Below are 19,722 nucleotides of genomic sequence, written 5' to 3'. Positions count from 1 at the left end.
ATTTCTCTTTTTTATAACAACTGCTTGCCATGTTCTCATACTCTCCAAAATCGGAAGCTGCTCAAATCACCCGGTTCTCCAAGTCCTAATTAACCCCAGAAAAAGAAGAGACTATTCAGGGTCCAACCAAGTGTAGGGCCAGTGAGATGACTCAGTGACTACAGGCGATTCCAGTGCAAGTCTGGTGGCCTGGATTTGGTCCCCAGAACCCTGAATGAAGGTGAAAGGTGTCTTCTGATCTCTACACAGGTGCCTGGGCATGTGCACCCACGCAGAGACATTGCAAACACACACACACACACACACACACACACACACAAACACACACAGGGCAGTATAGGTAGGGCTAGAGTCTCAGCTAAGCAGTGAAGGGCTCTTGATTAGGCTCCCTTGATGACTCTAGACCGTCCTTCACTACAGACCTCGAGTCCCAGGGAATCTAACACTTTTTTCCGATTTTCTCAGGCACATGCACAGAATACATACAATGTGCAGGTCAGGAATTCATAGTAAAAAGATAAATAAATCTCAAAAAAACCCTAAAAATAAAATAGACATTTTCATCAGCAAAGGCTTTCAATTCTTTATTCATTTATTTTGCTTGATAACAGAAACACGGTTTAATGAAAAAAATTAAATGTGAAAATATACATGCTAATTTTTTTTACATTTTTATGTGCAGATGTGTGTGCGTGCACTCGAACACGCGCTCCCACCCTCATGCACACACCCCCTGCACCATAGCACACATGCAGAGACCAGAGGATATTCTGTGGGGCTCTTTTCTCCTTCTGCCTTGTAGGTCCTGGGATCTGAACTCAGGTCATTAGGCTTTCCAGGAAGTACCTGGCCCCTGATCTGTCTACCCCAGATTGCCTGTCAGCTAGTTCAATATAGCCACAGGACGAGTAACTAACACAGAAAATCAATATCAGTAAGGGGGACTGTGAAGAGAGAAGAGGAATCTCAGCCTGGAAACAGAAACGGTAGCTCCTTATCTCCAAACCAACCAGTTTTATTTTATTGTTTCATCTTCAGCCCTGTGCTGACAAGACAGAAAGAAAAAACTGTACCCTAGGGGTTCCTGGCCTGCACCCCTTTCCCACACCACCAAACATTTAGGAACGTGAAGGAGAGGACAGTGGCTTCTGGCCACCAATGGAGTGGCTATCCACCATGCGTCTTCTGAGACACCTGTCACCTTACTTCCTCCACCCCACCCCCGAGTCCCCATAGCCAACCATGTCCATGCCCTGCTCCCCTGGGGTTCATTCTATGGTGAATGGAGGAAGTGTGTTGCCTCCTTGCCTCTCCCACAGTGAACTCTTTCCTACTCTCTTCTTCCCACACACCCAAGGCCTCGGCTTTGTGGGGCCCTTTGAGGAGGAAGCAAATCATTTGGCAGATAGGCAACTCCTATACAAGTCCGCATACAAACTCCCTCTAGACGACAAAAGCAGACTGTCAGCTATGTGAATGAAGAATGTGTTTGTATTAGTACTGGAAATACTAACGTGAAGGGGGAACAACAGATATCTCCATGACAGTCTAGCATATAGCCTCAGTCTCCGGCCCTCAATAGCTACAGGTCCTTAGAAGTATAATATGTTTTCTAAGCACAGTCCTGGCTCCATCCCTGTCTATCCAGTAATAGACGAAAGAGCCAACTATATTTCTCTCCCACATGGGATTCAGTTGGAGCCCTCTTCCTTAGCCCCCACTCCCACCCCAAAAGGGAAGGAGCCTCCTGAGATTCCCCCACCTTCTCCTCTGGTTCTATGCTGGGCATGGCTCAGGCAAAGTCTTGCTGGATGCTTCCAACGGTGCCCAGACCAAAGGACAGTGGAGGGATTCCTTGCCGAGTCTGGCAACGTCTTTCCTGTCTGGTTTTGCTGCCTGTCTTCCCTCCGTTCACTAGACAGCAGTCATATTAACCGACTTTCCTCCTCTTAGTCCCACCATGCCCTTCCCTTCTCTAGGTCACTCCCCAGGGTCTTCCTGCAGAAGGTGTGTCCTTCTGCACGAACCACCACTACGGCCCACACCTTTAATTTCCTTTGTAGCATGCATCAGACATATCCAGTGACCTTGTTCGGACTTCTCTGTTCACTTTCTTGGTAAGTCAGTCACACACAATTTGAACATGAACTTGAGGGAGGCCAGGACTCCGTGCTGTGTCTGTTCTGTATTCATCTCGGCCACCAGCAACATCTGCACAGATCAGGTGCATTGTTGTGAGTGAATAAATGCTTTTAAAAAAAGGCTTTGGCGGAACTTCTCCACTCATGACATTCATTTCCAATGACAAGACAACCCTGCTTTCACGGGAAGAAAAACCTTCTTCATTCCTGTCTGAAAACTCAGGGAAATGCCTAAGCTTAGAAATCAAAGACAAGAAACACACAGGCAGATTTCTACTTTTCACCTACAGAAAACTCTAGCTTCATGGGGAAAAGGGGGGGACATGGTTATTTAATTAAGGGTAGACTAGAAGGTTGTTTTGGGACTAGGTGCAAAATGGAGAAATCAAAAGGGAAAAATGGAGAACTCAGAGCCAGAAGACTCAGGTTGGGGGCGGGGTGGGGGGGCGTGTTGTTCTTTGTTTGTTTGGTTGGTTGGTTGGTTTTTTGCATTTTATTAAAAAGTTTTTACCTGGACGAAAGACGTTGCTGTGACCGCTGCCGGCCCTGCTCAGTTTGGCGAGGAAAGTTGCCTTTCACACGCAGCTCAATTAGCTGGCGTCGGCTCAATTAGCTGGCGTCAGCTCAATTAGCAGGCCAGCCTGGTTGGTGCTCTTGGACTCTTGTCTAAACAGGACCTGGCCTTCAGGCAACCACAGGGGCGGGGGCGTCTACGGATGGCAGCCCAATCCTACCAGACCAACCATGGGGGAGGACCCTGCTTGTCCTTAAGTTCCAGCCAGTCAAGCCAGGGCTAGAAAGCCAGCCAGACAGCCGCCCCTTGCCGTCTCCACCTGCCTGTCTTTGCAGAGCTGGGGAGAGGAGCCCAGCCCACAGTTAGTGCTTGAAAGCATAGACTAGCCTGGCCACATCTGCCACATCACTCGCGACCTGCTAGCATGGCTAACCAGCTGACTGAGGAGCAAATCGCGGAGTTCAAGGAAGCTTTCTCTCTGTTTGACAAGGATGGAGATGGTTGCATCACTACCCAAGAACTGGGCACTGTCATGCGGTCCCTGGGCCAGAACCCCACAGAGGCTGAGCTCCAAGGTATGGTGAATGAAATCGACAAGGATGGAAATGGCACCGTGGACTTCCCCGAGTTTCTGACAATGATGTCCAGGACGATGAAAGACACTGACAGCGAGGAGGAGATCCGGGAGGCCTTCCGAGTCTTCGACAAGGACGGCAACGGCTATGTCAGCGCCGCCGAGCTGAGGCACGTGATGACCAGGCTGGGAGAGAAGCTGAGCGACGAGGAGGTGGACGAAATGATACAGGCGGCAGACACAGATGGTGACGGGCAAGTAAACTACGAAGAGTTTGTCCACATGTTAGTGTCCAAGTGAGACTGCACCGGAGAGTGGTATAGCCAGGTGCCCATGAGGCTCCTGGGCTACAAGCTCAGCTGGTTAATAGCTACCCTCACGGTGGTGAGAATCTTACCCAGACCTTAGATGTCTTTCCCTGTCTCCCAGCTTCCCCTGGGCTCTATGAACTGCACCCACAGATCTGCCTTTCACTTTCTGCATCTTCCTTTACCAAGTTCCCACCAGCTCGTTCCCCTTGACTGAGAACGCCTCCGGCTGAGACAGGCATCAACTCCTCCCTCCTCGCCATCAAGAGCTGAAGCAGGATGTCCCATCTCTGCACGGACAATGAGCCAAGGGACCCACGCTGATATTTTGTTTATCTTTTTCTCCCCCCCCCACCCCGTTTCCAACAGAAACTCCAGAACATACTTCCAGCAGGAATTTCCACTTGTATTGGTGTTGGTGTGTGTGTGTGTGTGTGTGTGTGTGTGTGTGTGTGTGTGTGTATCAAGGTGGCCTGTGCCCATCGGTTCATACATCATAGTTCTTGGGCATCTTTGGATGAAGACTACATCTGTTGGATTTGGAAAACATCTGGGCATTGGGATGAAAGGCGTTGGTGGAGATTTTAATGTCTGAGGTTAGACTGTCTGGAAAACATCACTTCCCTTCTGCGCAGACTTTGCTTGTCCCTTTCTGTCTCAATCAAAACTCTGTGATCCTTTCTTTGGTTTGTTAGTTTTTGAAGTTTGTTGTTGTTGTTGCTTGGCTGAGCTGAGAGTAAAGCTGGGGGTCATTGCAACACGTTTGTACTCATCTAGAAGGAAAGAAATATAAATGCAAGAGAGAGAGAGAAGCTTCAGGGGAATAAATAAGTAAATAAGACATTCATGTTCCTATTCCTTCTCTGCTTCTAAATAAAACACTGTTTCTTAAGGCTAGGAGATAAAACCAGTCAGCAACTTCTGTTTGTTTTGTTTTGTTTTAACGTGTGTTTCCTGTAAATGCAGTAAATTCCTAGATTGATGTGTATTGAAGAAAATCTGTGAACAGTGTATCTGTCACTTAATGACTAAGTCAGTAGCAAAGAACAATTAGATTTCAGTAAATTAGGGCAGGTTGTAGAGTGCTCACTGGTAACCTAGCAAGCATAAAGCCCTGGGTTCTTAATAATCAACCCACAAACTGCATGGGGTTGCATCCTGGGATACCAGCATTTGGGGTTAGTGGGAGCAGGATCAGAACTTCGGGGTTGTCCTTAGGAGTCAGTGGCCAACCCATGCTGCAAAGCCCAATTGTAGAAAAAGGAAGAAAGAGAAAGAACTATCTGTAAAGCTGCTAGAAGGCCTGAGTCAACTCCAGTAGAGAAGGATGTAGGAACTTCTGCTTCTGTACAGTCCTCAGGTCATTGTCAAGTACCTGGTACCTAGAAGGCTGTGGAGGGTTAGAAAGTCTAATTGTGAGATAGCTCCAGACAAGGTGCAATCGCAATTCGGAGTACTGGCCACACTAGCCATACACAGAGGTTGGATCAGATTGTCCAGAGGCTGAGCCCCCCTGCCCCCACCCCGCCACTTCAGTCATTCCTCGACTGTCCAGAGGGGTGAAGTGCAATGCTTTGTGATGTAGACCCTAGAGTGGGGCTCATCAAAAAACCCTCATCTTCCTCGGCTCCACCTCCTCACTATCTCAGTGTTTCCTCCTTTGTAAGGTGGTGAGGTGGGCTAGCTCTGCAGTGAGTGGGATAGCCTGGGGTTGCAATCCTGTCCTTCTATTATCTCCATGGCTGTGTCCCTCCCTTCATGACATCAGGACCCATACACTATTCTTGCTAAGTGAGAGGTACTTACTCTGCATAGCAATTTACTACCATCCTATTGCGCAGCCACTAGTCTTTATTTCCTGTCTTACAACCGAGAAACCTGAGTGCATGCCCTAGGCCTTCACTGTGATGGTAATAGTGGCCTTTCTCCACATTGGCAAGGATCAATGCTATTCCTTTTCCTCTCTGTTTTTGTTGTTGTTGTTGTTGTTTTTGTTTGTTTTCCCAGTAATGGTGATTGAACCCAAGGCCTTATTCATGCCAAGGAAGCACTCCACCACTGAGCAATAATTAACATTTTAAATTTCTATTTATTTTTATTTATTTATTATTCAGTGTGTATGGTGTGTATAGGAGAATACATATGCCATGGTCCACAAATATGTGGAGGTCACAGGGCAACTTTGTGGGGCCATGTCTCTCGTTCACCCTATGTGGGTTCTAGGAATGGAACTCAGATTGTCAGGGTTATTACAGCAAGCACTTTCCTCTGAGCCATCTCACTGGCCCAAGAGTAATATTCTCAACACACGCATCCTAGAGTAGGTCCCTTAAGAATGCATGGAGGTTCCTTGAGAAATGAAACTTAGTTAAGGATTCCTTCCAGTACCCACAGGCAACAAGGCTTGCCACCCTCAAAGGAGCCCAAGGGTCAAGGGCAGAGAGGAGGCAACAAAAGGCTCTCTGTGCCATCTTGCAGAACCTCAGGTAAGAACTGACCCTGATACCAGGTCACTGTTAGTCCTCCCGTCAGAAGAGCAGGAGAAAGTTTCAGACTGAGTTAACCAACCTCTGGCTTTGCTAAGAGTCAGGGTTGGGCTGGATGATTTCCATGTAGGGATTTGGGGGTGAATCTCAGAAGCCTTAGGGACACAGCAGGCAAAGATGGCTGGAGTCACTGGAACAGAAGAGCTGAGACTGGGGTATGGGTATGGGTCACAGAGCCATCTGCCAGAAGAGAGCAACAGCCTCTCGTGGGCAAATAACCCAGATCTCCACATACATTGTCAGATATCTCCTAGGTTTTGCAGGAAAGGGAGAAGTGGGGTCTTTCTGGTCCCTGAGTGCTGACACTGATTCCTAAAGTCCTAAGTTGTAAGTTATGTGAAATACTTGCAAACACAAGGACCTACTCACGCTGCTAAGAGTTTAGCTAGGAGGGACTCTTTTTGTATTTCCCTGCCTGTTCCCTGCACTGTGTCTAAAGCAACCATTCTGTTTGCAATCCACACACCGCCCTGGAACTACTTACATGTTTTCAAGCCTCAGAGCCTTTCATGCAGAACTCTTTTGCCAGGGCAGGAACTGGCAGGTAAGATGGAAAAAAAAAAAAGAAAGAAAGAAAAAAACCCAGCTTGCTCTCAGCCAAGAACAGACAGGCCCCTAGCTTCTCAGAGGGCAGATCTCTCAGAAGCAGAGTGGTAATTAAAACTGGTGTGGGGGGAGGGGCGAGCGGCGGTGCTTCCTCTGGCCCTGGAAGCTCGGAGGCATGGAGATCAAAGCCAGCTAGCCCAATGACAAGCTGATTGTACCTGGTCCTGCACCACTGGCATTCACTCTCCCAAATGCTAGTTCTTAAAATACTGCAGCCTCCTGTCCTGAAGACTGTCTAGCCATAAGGACATGGCCAGCCCCTCTTTCCACCCTGTTGGGTTTACAGTGAGGAATATTATTGTATCTCTACATTTCCTGGGGGGAAATATAACCAACGTCTATTCACTTCAGACAAAGCACCAATGACAGACCAATTTGCAAAGTCACCCAAGTCTGGTTTGGTGACCCAGTGAGGTTACTGAGCTTAGAAGTTAGAGTTTAGAAGCCACTGGTGTAGGAGCGTGAGGATCCCAAACTTTTCAAGCACATCTCTGAGAAGCCATATCCCAACATAGAGAACCATTTCCCCATAGCTGCACAGATGGAGACCCTCCTTCTATATACACCAGCATCTCCTAGGACTATATGCCGGGGCAGGGGGTGGGGTGGGGGTTACATACAGCTAGGAAGAGATGCAGGAAGTAGTTGCTGAAATTTCAGATAAGGGTCTATTGACATCCCTACACATATGTGCGCACTCGAATACTCACGTATGTGCACATTTAAATGAGAGAACACCAGATCCAATTGTAAAGGTTTCTTGCAGGTAGCAATAGCTACTGAGATGGTGGTGGCTGTTCTCAGAGGACAGAGTTCCACCACAAATATAAAGCCCAGGCTGCTGCTCGGATCTGCCTCTCACTGAAAGAGACTTGATATTTTGAGACTTCCTTGAACTGCTGGGTGAATTCCAAGCCTCTTACCAGGGCTGGTAATGCCAGGTTCTATAGCTAGGCATCAGCTAGTCTGACTCAGTTTACCCAGGACAATGTATCCCATCACACAGCAATGGTAACACCTAAGGTGCTCAAGGCACACCATCGTCCCTTTTTTCTACACCTTTATTTTCTTCCCTCCTCTTTCTCCCCACTGTGCCTAGAAACTCCAAGGAATCAGCCCTGTCCAACTGAATAAACAATGGGGGGAAAGCTGTTTGTTTGTTTGCTTGTCTAAGAAAAAAGACAACACAAATATTTTCACTTATTTTACTAAAATGTAGTCACCATAATTGAAAGTAGGATTTTGCCCACTGAGGTAAAGGAAAAATGAGATGTCTGTACAGCAGGAAAGATTCGCCAAACAGTCTGCAATGTGTGTGGAGCAAGAGAGGACTCTGTCCTGTTTTCTTCTTTGATGGATTCTGGAACAGGTATCTCTAACATCTCCCCTTCCTTTCAGACACCTAATAAACAGATTTAAACAATCTCCCCTCACCCACCTCCCAAAAAGGTGCTATCTGACTCCAGCTTGGCAGAACATTCCATCTATCTTTGGAGGAAAGAATTTATAAATATTACCTCGACTTTCATGTGCTTTCACTGAGCTCCGTCATAAATCAGGACACAAAGGCTCCCACACTCCCAGATATATAAAGCTCGCCTCTGACTCCTGGGTTTCCAATTTTAAATCAAACACAGGCCAGCCTCACTGGCTCCTGTTTATCCTTACAGATTCCAGAGACCAGTTCAAAGACTCTAAGAGCCAATGGGCTAAAAATGGCTCTTCATTCCTGATGGAGAGATATAATATGAAAAGTCACATACTGAATTAAAGTGTCTTATGTAGAATGAAGAAATGGGTGAAAACAATGGGTGGTTGGTTGGTTGGTTGGTTGGTTGGTTGGTTTTAAGAAAGGGAGGGAGAAGTGAAGAGGGGAGAGAGAGAGAGAAGTAGATGGGGGAAAGAGGTGGGAGAGGAAAGGAAAGATGGAGAAAGAGGAGGGAAGGAAGATAGAGAAGAGATGGGAAGGGCAAAACAAAATAACACAGAATCTAAAATGGTCTCTAAGAAGGTCAACCTCTCTATCATTCTGCTTTTCTGATGACTGTTTCCATAGCAACAAGACCTCAGTTAGAACTCTGACCTAGACAAGAGAATGGACAGTGGTTGATCATGGAGCCACTCCAAAAAGACTCTCCTGAGCCGCTCCCATGATAAAGTACAAGTGTGGTTGGCAGATTCTGGGTGTGGAATAAGCTAGCTCAGCTTCCTGCTTAGAAGAGAAGGGCATTGTAATGAACCTAGGAGATGTAATATGGAAATAATGTCACCTACACACCTTCTCTGAGTCCTTCACTTCTTCCTAGAGCACTTAGCACTACTCGGGAGGGCAAAGGAGCCTAGCATTATGCACATGTGACTGAAAGATAAAGATCAGGCAGGCCCAGGCTATCTTCCATACTATAAGGACTGCCATTGCACCCCTGAGGGGATGATTGTCTAGGGATGGACCACAGAATTCCAACCACAGGAAACACTCACCTCCCGTAGTTACCATCCCAGATGATTCATTTACAACCCACAAAAAGCCCGAAAGACTCTAGTCTATGGTCTCCCATGATAGAAGTAGAACTTTTACTGAGCCACATTAACACAAAACATCAACACCAAATTTTCAAAATAAGTTGATTTCGCAGCCATTTTGATTCACTCATTTTCAAGAAGTCTGAGACTTCAAGACTTTAAGGAAGTTTCACCAAAGTCTCACACCTTATGGTGGAGTTTGATCCTACATCAGACCATGGCTCCCATGGTCATATACTACGCATGGTGCCTAAAAGAAGCCATGAGAAACAATCAGCCTGAGAGCAAGTGTATCAAATCTAAGTGAGGCCATGAGGTCAAATAAGAGGTGTGCAGAGGAGATGTCCATGGTAAAGCCTGAGATCATAGAGCTAGAGAAAAGTATAAGCCATGGTCATTGTTGTCAAACAACTTGGAGGCACCTTGCCTTCTCAACTTCCAGATGATGAGCCGGTTCCCATTTTAAGGGAGCTGTTTCCCAAACATTGCATGTTGGAGTCCTAATAACAATACTGTAGAATGTGAGTATATTTGGAGGTAGGGCCTGTACAGAAGTAACCAAGTAGAAATGAAGTCATTAGAACTAGTCCTAATCCAGTGTTAATGCTGTCCTTATAAGCCAGAGAAATTTAGACAAATGGGTCCATTCAGAGATGCCATTGTAAAGATACAAAAGATTGGCCATCTATAACAAAGAGAAAATCTTAGAATAGATTCCCATACAGACCTCAGAAGGAAGCCACCCAACCCTACCCAAGAAATCTTGGACATCCAGACCCTAGGACTGTAAAAAATACATTTCTCTGTCCCTTTCTTTCCTTTTTTATAAAGAAGCCCAACCTATAGCACTCTGATACAACAGCCTCAGAAAACTAACATATTTGCTCTAAAAAGAGTTGGGAGGTATTCTCAGTCTATTTTTCTTTATCTCCAGGTAAAAAAGACTTACCCTACTGTGCAGGGAAAAACTTGAGATAAACTCTAATGAAATTGCCCAGGCTCTAGATTTCAGACGGTATCCAAAGAATGACTCTGCTGATTTAGCAACTATAAAAAAACTTGAGGTCTCTCTTCATTCGCCCTTCTGAGGAAGTGCCAGGGTATTCATGTCTGCTTAGCACAGAGTGCTTAACAGTTTGGAATGTACTCTTTCCTTTCCCATATAAACAGGCAACTTGGCTTTACGATTATGGGGCCTGAAAATCAAGTTGAGATTTCAATTTTAGGTATATAGAGTCTTAGATTTGTATGTTATAAAGGTTATTTGGTGCAAAGTCCCACTGTAGACAAAAATCTTAAGAGACAATATTCTTGAGAAATGACTAATCTGGCCATAGTAGAGAGTTCAATGAAGTCATACCCAGCCCAGTGGTGAATAATTCTTATTCTTAGAAAGATTTTTCTTCCACTGTCCTGAAATATGCCTTTATATGACTTTACTTTAGTGACTTTAGCCAACTTTTTCTTCATGCTATGGTATAGATAGAACTTAGAGCATTCAAAGAGAGAAGAACCCCTTAGCCCTGTGTTAGTGTCTCTAGTATCGTAGATGATGCTATACCTCCTATTTTATTTTATCCAGACTGGAGAGCATTCACTCCCTCAAGATTGTCTTATATAACCCATTCTCTGCCCCCTTGCTATATTAGTTGTAGCAAAATTAAACCAATATCTGTGGTAAAGGAACTTCTCCTTCCTGTTCTGAACATGTCGCTTTAAAGAAACAAACAAAGCTACTGGTCAAACGCAGACTTGGGCTCAAATGATACAGAATTTACTCAGCAAATGTTGAGAAATGTATGCCCACATGTTAGGTTTTTGGAAGACATGAAGATAAGATTCTATTAACAGTTTTCTCACAGCTATCATGGAGTACCCAGCAAAGTAATGCAATGGACAATTTGGGCTCATGGTTTTAGGGGATCTCAGTCCATCGTGGTGGGATAGGCATGGTGAGAAGGCTTATTGGCAGCAGAAATATGGGCAGAGACTTGTTCACTTCTCAGCTATAGACCTGGATACAGAGAACATGATGAACAGCACGATCCAGTCATTACTCTCAAAGACTTGCTCCCAGTGACCCATCTCTGACAGCCATCCCTACATAACTAAAGGTTCCACAGCCTTTCCAAAGCAGTGCCACTCTATGGGAACCAGGCATTCAAACACATAGGCCTCTGATGGGATATTTCATAGGTAAGCAATAAAAAATATACAAGTTGCAATGGTAATAAAGAGGGGGGTGGATTTGGAAGCAGAGAGGAGGATGTGCCAGCTCACAAAACGAGAAGGAAGGTGCCTAGAAAATTCCAAGTGATTCACAAACTATGTCTTGAAAGCAGGCAAGCAGATGAGGTAGGCAGGGATGTCCTAAACAAGACAAAACATGAAAATTCAGAGGCACAGAACTGCCTATTTGGGTGGTCATTTCCTCCAAATCCTTATGCATTCACTTCTGATGTTGGGAGTACTGAGGAACTAACCTTGACTTTCCCATGACCCCAGCTTCAACCCCAGGCTGAAGTAGAGACTCTCTGTATTTTCATCTTTTTCATAAACTCAACACGCTATCCCATTACTGTGATCTGTGTGTTTGACATCTTCCTCTCCGTGTCTCCTTTGCTTCTCTTGTCATCTGCACAGCCAAATAAGCAGCAAAGAACTCAACTTAGAGTTGTTATTAGAAATAAGCCAGTTGATTGTTTAGAGGTGTTAGCAGTGTTAATGATAAAGTGGTCATGTGCAATATTAGCAAGAGATTGACCTCCCTTCTGTAGGACTTGGAGGTCCATACTGGGGGCAATGGAGAGTCTTGGATTGATTGATTTAGAAGAATGGTAACTACTGGGAGATTATGCATAGAGGTTGGGGAAGACAGAAGTTTAGATAGGATGCCTGGGAAATAACCCAAGTAAAAGGCAGAGCCCATTAGGTTTGGAGCAAGGATATAGCAAGAGGTGAGTAATGCCAGAAAGATAGAGAATATCCAAACATATCAAAAGATAATATGTCACCAAGAATTCAGGGAGAGAAGAAGAAAGAAAGACACAAGCAAATGCCTTGATAGTATCAATCTCTGGGAGTGAAAACTGAGAAAGGGAAGAGTGTTTTAGTGGTTGGAGACTTGGAAGGAGGGACAAGATGATAAATCTAGGTTTTAGTCTTCTTGACTTATAGGTAGAAGTACAAGGTCAAGACCCATGATCTGGGGAGATATCAGTGTATGCAAAGCTGTACGAATAAATGAGGCATGCTAGGATCGAGAATGGAACTGTAGCCTGGGTTCTTCGACCTTGTTTCCATGCAGCTGCACAGAGTCCATTTGCAGAAAAATTCCATGGTTCTTTAAAGAACCTGCTATTCTCCTGCTATTCTCTCAGAACATGAATGGTCTCTGCAGTTACTCTTTGCACTGGACTGAGTGACATATGCAGCCATGCCTGCTCACTCTTGTGGTCATAGCTCTAGAAAGAGCTACTGTGAGGATACTGTGCAATTCTAAATGTCTCTATTAGAGCTCACCGTTCTCCTTGACCTTAGCCGGTGGGCCAGTCTTTATGCCCCCCCCCCCCCAGCATGTGGATGCAACTTCAGCCTTTTCCTTTGCCCAGAAAACATTGACACACCACAATAAGGAAGGCAGATGACTATTCACATCACCTGGGAACTTAAGAGAATCCAAATAGCATGCAACACTCCCCAACACCTACAGGAGTGGTTGGCCAGATTAGACTCAGCTGGTCCTCAGGGTGTCCCTGTCCATATTAGGCTTGGAATTACATACCTTCCCCTAGACTACTACAGGAAAGAATACAGCTATGGCTGGAAACAAAGTTCTAACAACACAGAATGTGAAATCATCCTGGCCAGAGACTGAAAACCCTTCCCTAGCATAGCACACCTTCCATATCTACCACTACCAAAACAGGAGCTCAGATTAAAGAACAGTGCTTAACTTGCTTAGGAAAGATGATGTTACTAGAGTTGTTGGCATCAGGACCCGAGTCCAGGTAGCATTAACGACCTAGTCTGGGCCACTTGTCCTTCACAGGCCAATTAAAGAAACAAGTAATAATGAAATGCAGAAAAAGAGTTATTGTTCTGCAGCCATATTGAAAAGAGACACATAGAGGTCCATGGGCCGTTACTGCAATTCCTTTAGGGTGCTGGCATAAGGTCTACATTTAAATAGACAGCAGTACTGGGCTGGAGAGTAGGTTCAGAGGTTACATAAATAATTCCCACACTAAGTGGCAACCACTTGTAACTCCAGTTCTAGAGAACAGAACACTCTCTTCTGGCTTCTTTTGGCATATGTACTTACACACACACGCACACACACACACACACACACAGAGAGAGAGAGAGAGAGAGAGAGAAGAGAGAGAGAGAGAGAGAGAGAGAGAGAGAGAGAGAGAGAGAGAGAGAGAGAGAGAGAGAGAGACCTAGTACAGTGGCACATGCCTTTAAACCCAGCACTCAGGAGACAGTCAGACAAAGGTCAGTCTGCTCTACATAACATTTCAGGCCATCCAGAGCTATATAGTGAGGCCCTGTCTCAATAAACACACTAATAAATAACTCCTTAAGTAAAGAGCAAGAAGTATACATGACTAAGCAGTCCTGGTCAGGGTGTGGTCTTGCTCGTCATTGATACACTATTGTGTGAATCTAGTCTGCCTGCCAAGTGGTCTGACAAGCTGTCAATCACCTCAGAGGCAAGTGTCCTTTCTGATAGGTACCAGGTGCCCTCACACCCTTTTCTTTCTCCCAGCATGAGAGAATTACTGGAAAATTCCAGTTTCCTGGAGCCATTGTCTCAATGGTCAGATAGATGGAAGGAGACAGCTCAAGTGTCTCCTTAAACCCTCTTCATCCTAATCACTTCTCAGCCTTTTGGCCAAGATCAAGTATAAGATGCCTTGACCTCTTCCAGGACAGTTACAAAAATACTTCATATAATTAGATTAAGGTCTTTGAATTCAGAAACAGAGATTGGGTCGAAGGTGAGGCATACTTCTTCTTTCCCAGAAAGAACTAAATCGTCCTAAATGAACAAACAAACAAAAATTATCTAAGACAGGCAAGATTTAGATTAGACACAGAAGAATTTCACAATAGCTCAGATTTGGAGACAGCTATTGGGGAAACCAAATCGGAGCAAATTACCAAGCACAGGGGCCTTGGCTGGATGGAATAAAAGCACCTTTGTGCTTCCCGAAGTCCCTAGCATAGCACTTTGCTTGGAAAGCCCTTTCTAGCAAGGCTTACAGGAGAGTTCTACAAGAAAGCCTTTTTAGAGTGGAAATGGTCCCAAGAGATACCAGCTGCATTTCCAACAACTAGGCTATCCAAATAAAAATCCTGGGTCAAACTTCTCTACCTAAATTTAAAAAGAAATGGTTGGGTTTTTAGTCAGGAGTCTTGGTAGCCTTGTGCAAGTTCCAATCCAGCACAGAGACAACTTTTAAAACACAAAATGAGGCAAGGATTCCCAAAGGAGTCTCAAGGGGACAGAGTAAGCCTTTATTTGTAATCGGAAGCCTGTGAGGAAACTTCAGCTCTGCCCACACAGTGAAGTGTCCACTCAGAAGGAACAAAAACAGGCAGAGAGACTTGGCAATGACCACGCCTGAGTTAAAAAAAAAAAAAAAAAAAAAAAAACTAAACAGCTCTGGAGACAGATTTCTCCAGAGCATAGGGATCTACAAGGTTGATAGAATGTGAAGTCGGTACCTTTCACACCGCCATCCGGCACTGACCTAGTGGAAAAGGATGCCTCTCAGGGACAACGCCATTATAGATTCACCAAAGACAATGCTATATTGCCAGTGTCTATGAAGTAAACAATCAGGTACTTGTTTCAGTGTGTATTTCATTCATTCAGACCTTCCAGTTATTTGGTGAACACCTGATATGTATCAGGACTAACGACAGCGAGTCCCTGCCTTCGGGAAGCTAACATCTACTATATTACCCCGTACAAGCACACAGACGATGTGCTGCACCCATCTCAGAACCAAAACATCTCCAGGGCTGGCGTGGTAGCACCGTCGGCAAAATGCTTGCCTCAGACTGAGTTAGAGCCCCTAGAGCACATGTATAAAAAGCCAGGCACAATAATGTGTGCTTATAATCCCAGGAATGAAGAGGTGGACAGAGGTGGACCCCTGTGGTACTGGCTGTCACGGCCTATTTTGCAAGTTCCAGGCCATTGGAAGACCCTATCTCCAGCAAAACCAAAAACAAGCGAGCAAACAAACCCCTTGGGCTGGTGTGTCAAACCAAGCCTGAGCTCCTCCATTCTCAGAGTCACATGATAGACATACAGAACTGACTCCCATACTCTTTCATCTGACCTCCACACATGTTCATGAGACAAGCACACACACACACACACACACACACACACACACACACACACACACACGAGCACACATGTGCCATTAAAAAATAGGGATGCATAAATAAATACGAGTTGTAAAACACGCTTAAAGTTGTCCCCTCCACATGCTCGGTCAAACCCATGTCCATGTACACACATGTACCTGTACATACATGAACTCATGCACACATGCATGAAAGAGAAAAGAAAGGAATAAAGAAAGGAGGGAGGGGAGGGAGGAAATCACCAGTAGTGACTGTAAAGTTCAAGAGGATGAAAAAGACACGTGGCACATTTGTAATTCGGTGTGTAAGCCTCATTACCATATACATTACTGTTAGTTAAGAACCACTTTTGCCACCGGGCCTTCTCAGGAAGGAAATTCTCTGTGTCACATATCTGATGATTGTCTTTCCTACAGGCCAGCTTCTGGCCCTGTCCACTATAAATGCCTATTTTGCTCCCTCACCCCTCTGAAGCCAGAACCGTGGGAAACACCCACAGGGCAACACGACCACGGAACTCTGAATTCTCAAGTAATAATGCCACGTGGTAGTTGATGTAACTCAGGAGGAAGTCATGTCTACATTAGGACAACTGATGATAATTCAACTAAAGTAAGCAACTAAAAACCACCTCAGAGAGGGAAGGGGACAGCAGTCCTTGAGGGTGACAGCAGCTAAATAGATCAGTTTGCCAGTATAACTTTAAAAGAACGTGGATGAACATACACACCTTGAAGCCTTTCTGTGGCCTTAGGAGACTTCATTCTTCCTCAGCCTCTCAGGATGAGCTCTTATCCCGCTCAACACAGACCCGAGAAAGGGAGAATGCTGTGACCACCTAACTAGCCTCAACTTTTACATAGCCTTGACCCACCTTTGTTCCTTGGGAGAACAGAGAATCCTTCCAGTTGCATAATCCCAAGCTCTTTGAGTAGGTTTATGTCCAAAACTCAAACGCAAACTTAAGTCTGGATTCTTCAGAAGTTCCAGGAAAAGATGCTAAAACAATACGTCCTCTCTTCTGTTTTCAGACCTGCCCTCCTTTGTCTGATTCTCCTGTCTTCAACTAAATCTTCCCAGTGCTTTCTGTCCCTGGTTTACTTTCCTTGTGGTTTACTTTTCCCTTTTCCCATCTTTCTCTCCTTCCTCCCCCTCATTCTCCTCATCCATAGTCTTTCTTACCACCCTTTCTTTCCCTCATCCTTTCTTCTCTATCAGAATTTGTGCACCCCCCATGTGTGTGCATGTGTTTTGCGTGCACATGTGTGTGCAAGTGTGTGTGTGAATGTGTGTGCGTGTGAGTGTGTATGTGAGTGAGTGTGTATGAGTGTGTGTGTATGTGTGTTAGTGTGTGTACTTATAGCTTACCTTTCCTCTGATTCTCTGTCTTTCCCCAGTGCCTTCCATAACTTTAAAAAGCTTTTGTGGACCCTTTCCCTTCAGGCTGTTGATCAGGGCACAAGGCCATCAGAACCATGGGAACTTGTCCAAGAGTTCCAGGTCACACACAGATAGTGCTCTTGAAAGGTGGGTCCTTTGGTACAGTCTGTACCTCAGATGCCAGAGGTGCACAGGTCAGATGTCTGGAAGAGCCTTCCTAAATGGGATTTTTTTTTCTTTAATTGTTTCTTTCTACATAAATGTATAACCTGCATATTTATTACCATGTTAATGACTTCTACATACTTGGATTTACTCTGAGGAATAAAGCAAAGAACTCGCCCTCAAATAAACTTTTTCTCAGGGGTTTATGGACATAAAGCCATCATTGCAGATAAAAAGATCACATGCAAGCAATAAAACATATGACATTTACTATGATAAATGTGTCAGATCAGAGGAGGGAGAACCCAGGGCCATTGAATTCTTTGCAGAAGAGTAGGGCTGAGTTGTCAATGAAAAGAGAGCAGACTTAACAGAACCAGAAGAGAAAGAAGACATAAAAAAAAAAAAAAAAAAAAAAAAAAGGTGAAGCAAAGCCAGAACCCTGAGGACAGTGAGGAGAACACTTGTATTCTCAACCCTGACAATTGTATTCAGCCAGGACAGGCAGGTAGTGGGGGATTCACATGAACGCCTGTCTACTGTTTAAACTGCTCGCTCCATGGTATTGCATATGGCAACTTGTGAATAATGAGGCAGGCATTCTCACAATTCAAACATCTGATACATCCAAGGTTAAGGGACCAGAAGATTTGGGCTCTAGTCAACACCACCTTCCTAGTTTGCAGGCCACTGTTGTTTGACCTTGCTTTGGGGGTCAGAGAGAAAACAAAGTCTCTTTTTGTCGTCTAATAATGCCGTTAACCTTTTAAGAACAGAGTCTCATTCTTATAATCCTTAATGAAGTTTAATTGCCTCAATAAAGGCACTAGATACAGTTAAGATGGAGTTAAGGCTAAAGTATGCAAATTCGGGGGGGGACACAAACAGCCAATTCATAGCAAAGACTCATCACCTCACAAAGTTAAGGAGCTGACTGGGACTGGAGAGACAGTTCAGCCTGTAAGGTACTTGGCAAACAAGCATAAGAGCCTCAGTTTGACTTCAAGAGACCATGTGAAAAAGGTATGGGGCTGGAGAGATGGCTCAATGGTTAAGAGCACTGACTGACTACTCTTCCAGAGGTTCTGAGTTCAAGTCCCAGCAACCACATGGTGGCTTACAACCATCTGTATCTGATGCCCTTTTCTGGTGTGTCTGAAGACAGCTAGAGTGTACTTACAATAAATAAACAAATACTTTTATTTTTTTAAGGCTGGTACAGGTGGTGTACACTTGTAATTCCTGCTCTGGGGAAGTGAACACAGGCAGTCTTTGGGGCTCACTGGTCGTCTAGCCTAGTGAAATTGCTGAATTCCAAACCAAGTGTGAGAACCCTAGTACAGAAATCAAGATAGATGGCACCTGCATAGCAATGCCTCAGGCTGACCTCTGACCTCTGCTCCCTGACCTCCTCACACACCTGGACACGCAACCACTCCCATGCATGCATGCCATACCCCCCATACTTGCTGAGGACACTCAGATCTCACCTCTGGCCAATAACCAAGAGGAAGGGAAGCCGATGAAGCTTTCTCATTGTTTGGGATTTTTTTGGGGGGGGGTCTCTTTAAGTTAAAGATATAGGTACTCCAGAACCTGCATGGCTGAAGCACCCTGGTCTAGTTGATAAAAACCTGGAGTGAACAACCCAGGCTTTTCGCTAAGGTCCTTAGACGTCATCTCTCTGGAGATAAAGGACTCTGCCCTTCAGAAGAGTGAAGCAAATTACTTCCAAACGTTCAGACTCACACACAGAAAAATCCAAAGTGTTGTCACACAGAACTGTAAATAAAATCACATTGTCTAAAAGATTTCCTCCTCGGATTTCAGTGTTCATTCTAAGTTTGAGAACTTCTTTATTTGCCTGGAGAGATTTCAGCCTACAACTGCTGGCTGCCGGTCTTCTCAAGGGTAACTACAATACCAGAGAGACAGAAAAACAGTTCATGCTTTTATGGATCTTGGGTATACAAGAGATAATTAGCATAAATAAAGTACATAGGAGATTGGAGGTGACAAGAAAAAGGAGAAATTAAACCAGAAGGACACTGGAAATCTAAAGTCAACTTTCCACTTCCATAGCAAGATAACTAAGATTGGAATTTTTTAATAAGTAATATAATTTATTTGACTCATGATTCTGGTGATCAGAAAGTATGAGAATATGGTACTGGTGTCTGGTGAGGCCCTTTGTGCTACGTCATAAACAGGACAACAAAGAAGGCAATACACACCAAGATAAAGGAAATCAAACCAGAGTCATCCTTCTAATAAGGATTTTATCAGGAGCTTACCATTTGTGCAATAACTAACTCTGTTCTGCCATAATGACTTCAGTCCTCTCCAGAGAGCAGAAACTTCCAATCCTACCTGTCTTCCAGTGCTGGGTCTCTTACTCCTACATACAGGCTGTTACATTTCCACATGAGCTTTAGAGAACACACTGTAACCATGGCACTAAGAAAACTGTCTTTTAAGGAGCAAGAACCTTTGATGGCTCTTACAAACTAAGGAGGGAGACTAAGCCACCGGACTTGGATACATGATGGCTGTTGATGTCTGACAAGGGAGAATC

General features: G+C 44.7%; 1 protein-coding gene across 1 annotated transcript; it reads left to right on the top strand.

Moving 5' to 3' along the window:
* Nucleotides 1-3,079: 3,079 nt before the first annotated feature.
* On the top strand, nucleotides 3,080-3,529 carry LOC308421455 (calmodulin-like protein 3; the record flags this gene model as incomplete). Its single annotated transcript, XM_080917830.1, has 1 exon — nucleotides 3,080-3,529. The coding sequence occupies one exon, from the start codon at nucleotides 3,080-3,082 to the stop codon at nucleotides 3,527-3,529; it is 450 nt and encodes a 149-aa protein (XP_080773956.1).
* Between the last annotated feature and the right edge of the window lie 16,193 nt (nucleotides 3,530-19,722).

The sequence above is a fragment of the Micromys minutus genome, assembly GCF_963924665.1.
Source record: "Micromys minutus genome assembly, chromosome: 6".
NCBI lineage: Eukaryota > Metazoa > Chordata > Mammalia > Rodentia > Muridae > Micromys > Micromys minutus.
The sequence above is the reverse complement of the archived record's forward strand: the minus strand, read 5'-3'. Positions and strand labels throughout refer to the sequence as shown.